The 4895-nt window shown below is 40.3% G+C and overlaps 1 protein-coding gene across 1 annotated transcript; it reads right to left on the bottom strand.

Annotated features, from left to right (window-relative positions):
* Positions 1-219: 219 nt before the first annotated feature.
* On the bottom strand, positions 220-1122 carry LOC145391916 (uncharacterized). The gene has a single exon (XM_080266409.1). It carries the CDS (start codon positions 1120-1122, stop codon positions 220-222), a length of 903 nt encoding a protein of 300 aa, XP_080122535.1.
* Between the last annotated feature and the right edge of the window lie 3773 nt (positions 1123-4895).

Raw genomic sequence — 4895 nt, 5'->3', positions numbered from 1 at the left:
CTTTGACACGTAGCCTTTAACCTGTGCCCAAATTAGCTCGATTGGGTTATATTGGCAGTGGTAAGGGGGTAGGCGTACAACCCTATGTCCATGTTCTGAGGCCGTCTTATCGATTACGTAGTTTGTATAGGCAGCTGCGATGTGGCGAGTCACAAGGTGCAGGAGTTGCGTTTTGAGGAGACCGTCTGGCACTGTAACACCCTTCTTCTCCAGCCATTCTCAGATCTCCGCTTTCTTGGTTGCAGTAGTTGGTGGTTTATTTATTTTTCTGGAGTGATAGGATGCATTATCCATCACTATAACAGAAGATGATGGAATGTTGGGTAACAGTTGATTCTTAAACCACTTTTCAAAGGTGTCCGCATTCATCTGTTCATGATAGTCTCCTACATTCTTTGCTTGGAAAACAAGGGTTGCTCCAGGAACAAATCCATCTTTGGTTCCTGCGTGCAGCAAAATCAAGCGGGAACCCTTCCCTGTGGGCACCCTCACTCCCATGGCCTTGTTTGCATTGCTGTCTACCCAGCATTTGGACACAGAGTAATTTTGATTGATCCATGTCTCGTCTAAGTAGACAATGGTTTGGCCTGAACTTCTAAGCTCCTTCATTTCTTTCAAGAAAATGCACCGTGCATAAATTATGTCATCTCTTTCCATTAGGAATCTCCGTCCATCAACATTTGAATAACGAAAACCGATTTTCTTCAGAACTCTTCTTAATGTCTCACGGCTGCCAGGATACGAAAGATTGATCTTAATTTCTGCATAAATTTTTTCAAGTGTTGGGATTTCCTTCCTGTCATAAAAATTCAGAACTGTTCTTCGTAGCACGCCTTCATTAAAGTTATCAAAGAAATCGGTCATTGGTGCTACAGGTTTCCTTTTCTTGGGGGACTTAAACTTGGGACATTGAATCTCCCCATTCTCTCTTGCATCTTTAGAGATTTTTTCAACTGATCTCTCGCTAATCTTTGTTGCTGCAGCTGTACGAGAGACGACCTTTGATAGGCCATGAAGAACTACTCCCTTCTCCTTCTCCTCCTGAAAATACTGCCTTACATTGAAGACAATTTCTTTAGCCTGGCTGTGTAGAGGCGAGGAATGGGCTGATTGAGCTGCCATGCCGTCTGTGCAAAGGACATAAAGGAAGTGACACGAGGTCACCCCCAGGAGGCTATGCTGTCAAGGCCACCGACTGGGTGTGGAAGTGTTGCCGCTCGTGAGTGAATAATTCTTTTTTTTTTACTTGGGTATTGGCATATGCCTACTATTTTGTCCTACATATTAGCTTATGATTATAAATGAGATTATTCCTCGCCCTTAAAATTATGGTAAAAGCCAGTAAATGTGAGCATTTTTCCCTAGCAACACCTGTACAAGCTATGGTTGGGTATACGGAGGGGTACGTACTTTATTTTAGGCCAGATGGGTGTGTAAGTATTGCCACTCACAAGAATTACATGAATTATTTCTTTTACTTTGGATATTGGCATATTTCTTCTTTTTTCAGGCTCATTATCTTATATCCATAACTGTGATATTATTACCCACCCTAAAACTACGCTAAAAACCATTAAAAGTGACTACAATATCTTTTAGCAACACTGTACAATATGTATGCCATGTTTCTGTGTTACTGTATAAATATTTTATGCATAATAAGATTACTGTTGATTCATCCATCAAAATACACAAGTGTAAGTTTTATTCATCTGAATTTATCGAATTTGTGATGCCTTGTACATAAATAGCTTCCGTTTCACATCGCAAGTTGGGGAAACGTGGCACCATTGTACACAGGTGCGGGCCACACCTCAGCCGCAAACGGGCGGGAGTCCGACTATAGACAGCCTAAGCCACTTGGTAGAGATACATTGGCTGTATCTTCTTCACTTCGGTCGGGAAAGGCCGGTTCTGCAGTGGATACTCAAACAGCTGATGATATATATATATCAATCATCAATCATTTCCTGTGGCACCCTCGGGGATGCATAGGGCCTCGATGAACTCACACCACCACATCCTATCTTGTGCTAACTCCTCAAGATCTCCCCAACACTCATCTCCAGCTTCCCGTCTCATTGTTCTCACCCACGTCTCTTTTGGCCTTCCTCTACCTCTCCTACCAAGTGCCACCCACCCTGGTGTACCTCGTACTATTCCCTGTCTCCTATACACATGTCCTAGCCACTTCCATCGTGAGAATCTAACATATTCATCGATCGGCTGCACTCCCGTTATTTCTCTAATTCTACTATTTGGTATCCTTTCCCTCCACTTAACTCCTAATATTCTTCTAAGTGCTTTATTTTCAAACACCAAGAATTTATTTTCCATAGTCACTGTGCTGTACCAAGACTCGTGTCCATAAATTAAGATACTCCTAACCATTACCTTATAAAGTTTGATTTTTGTATGCACAGAAAAATTGTTATTATTCCAAATATTTTTAAGCATTCCCATTGCCTGATTAGCCTTCTTTAACCTTTCCTCGAATTCAAAGTTCAAAGAACCATCCTTGGCTAAATAAATACCTAAATATTTAAACCTATCAACTTGCTTTACAACCATACCTCCAATTACACATTCCTGCGCATTTTCCATATTCATATTGATTATTTCAGTTTTTCCACAATTAATAACCAAACCCACCTTGCGACCTTCACTCACCAAACAGTCCAACACTCTCTGCATCTCTTCTGCCCCATCACAAATCAAAACTATATCATCTGCATAATCTAAATCCAAAAGTTTCCTGTTCTCTCCCCAAAGTATACCTGCACCGGTTTCTGTTCCAACGCGTTTCATAATGTAATCAATGACCAATATAAATAGTAAAGGCGATAGAACACCACCTTGAATTACTCCGGACTTGACTTCAAACGAATCACTCAGACAACCATCAACCATCACTTTACAAAATGTGTCCTCATGCATGTTCATAATGACCCTCACAAACTCCTCTGGTATTCCATAATGTCTCATGATCTTCCCCATAGTCTCTCTCGAAACGCTATCAAAAGCCTTTTCAAAATCAACAAAACAAAGACTTAACGGTACTCTCATTTCATTAACTTGCTGCATCAAATGCCTAACTATAAAGATATGATATATATATATATATATATATATATATATATATATATATAGAGAGAGAGAGAGAGAGAGAGAGAGAGAGAGAGAGAGAGAGAGAGAGAGAGATAATATATACGAGAAGAAGGGAGAAGACTTTTTTTTTTTTTATTTCAGGCTGGCAAGATGAATGAATTAACTCTTTCATGGTCTAAGAAACTCTGTTATTTTCTTCCAGCTGGCCGCAGACAGTTTTGTATTGCTGTCTGTGAGGTTTATACCCCTGAGCCAGTATTCTCGACGGTTTAACCTTCCGTAACGCCTTTTCCTAAGCGATTTATTTTATTACACCTTACTATCCTCTTCTGTCTTGTATTACTCCTTCTCATAAAACCATACTCAGCATAAAAAGTACAAAATTATATTAAACAGACATCATTAATTGCAAAGGAGGAGGTGTTCGGGAGCTTTCTTAACCGGCGAGAATACTGACCGTAATCCCTTACAATGGCCGAAAGTGAGTCATAGGAGCCTCCTTTTACATTAACCTGGCTAAGATTTTCGTCCTGTTGAAGTTTATTTCACGTAACTCAGTGACAAGCGCCAGTGCTACGGACCTACCTCTTTCCATGGCACCTCATCCTGACTAGCATCGAATTCTGGTGTTAATCTATTGCTACAACTCAGCATTCAGGACGGAGAGATGACAATTTTAGGCCAAGCATAAATAAAAGTAGTAATACCTGCACAATCAATTCCAATGGTCTTGACATCTGGCTTTCTATTCCAGCTAACTCCAGACGATTTTATTCAGCTGGGAGAGAGTTACAAGAGCCGAAGATCCATATTCCCATCAGTTCAAGGAAGCTCGCTAATACCTTTTCCTTAGCAATCTACTTTCCATACTACCCCTTATCGGTATCTTGTGTGTTGTTCTTATCTTTTAAACATCAGCATGAAAGATGGCTTTTATATAGTTAAGAGTGACCAAAGAGAGAAAACGATGAAAAAATAGTGAGAAAAGAGGAAGGAGAGGAGAAAAAAGTGAAGGGGAAACAGATAAAAAAAATAAAGAATATGTTTCCAGAGCACAATGACGCAACTCCAAAGAACTTAACGTTGACCTGTGACCTTTAATTGATTTACTTCGAAATTGATTCTCTCTCTCTCTCTCTCCTCTGTCTGTCTGTCTGTTTGTCTGTCTGTCTGTTTGTCTGTCTGTCTGTCTGTCTGTCTGTCTTCTCTCTCTCTCTCTCTCTCTCTCTCTCCGCTGTCTGTCTGTCTGTCTGTCTGTCTGTCTGTCTCTCTCTCTCTCTCTCTCTCTCTCTCTCTCTCTCTCTCTCTCTCGTCATTCCCACACATAACTCAAAATAGCACGTTTCATGCATATAGGGTGAGGCGTTCGTGAGATAAAGGTGCATCTTCAAGGCGCTGGTGCTGCCTGTCTTTATTTGAAGCTGTGGGACATGGGTTCGTACTCTCGTCTGGTCAGGAAGCTCCCTAGCACCTCTTCCTTAACGATTTATTTATGGATATGACTAGTTAATATTGTTTTATACGTTATTTATTTAGAGTATTGAGATATTAGAAGGATTTATATAACACAGAAGACGACAGTAAGGTGCATTAAAAAAAATAAATCGCTTGGCAAAATGTGTTAGGGAGCTCCTTTAACCGATAAGAATACTGAATGGATAGTAAAGAGTACTTTGAAATGACTCACTATTTTTTACTGAGTGGTTTCAATTATCATGAGGCATCTGGTACTACTGGGTACTTAATGCAAGCAATTTTTCCATGAGACTGGCCCGGCCAATTATCTG

This window comes from Coenobita brevimanus, chromosome 2, assembly GCF_032717465.1.
Source record: "Coenobita brevimanus isolate Jiangsu-jjx chromosome 2, ASM3271746v2, whole genome shotgun sequence".
NCBI classification, from domain to species: domain Eukaryota; kingdom Metazoa; phylum Arthropoda; class Malacostraca; order Decapoda; family Coenobitidae; genus Coenobita; species Coenobita brevimanus.
Note: the sequence above shows the minus strand (reverse complement) of the source record. Positions and strands in the feature narration are given on the sequence as shown.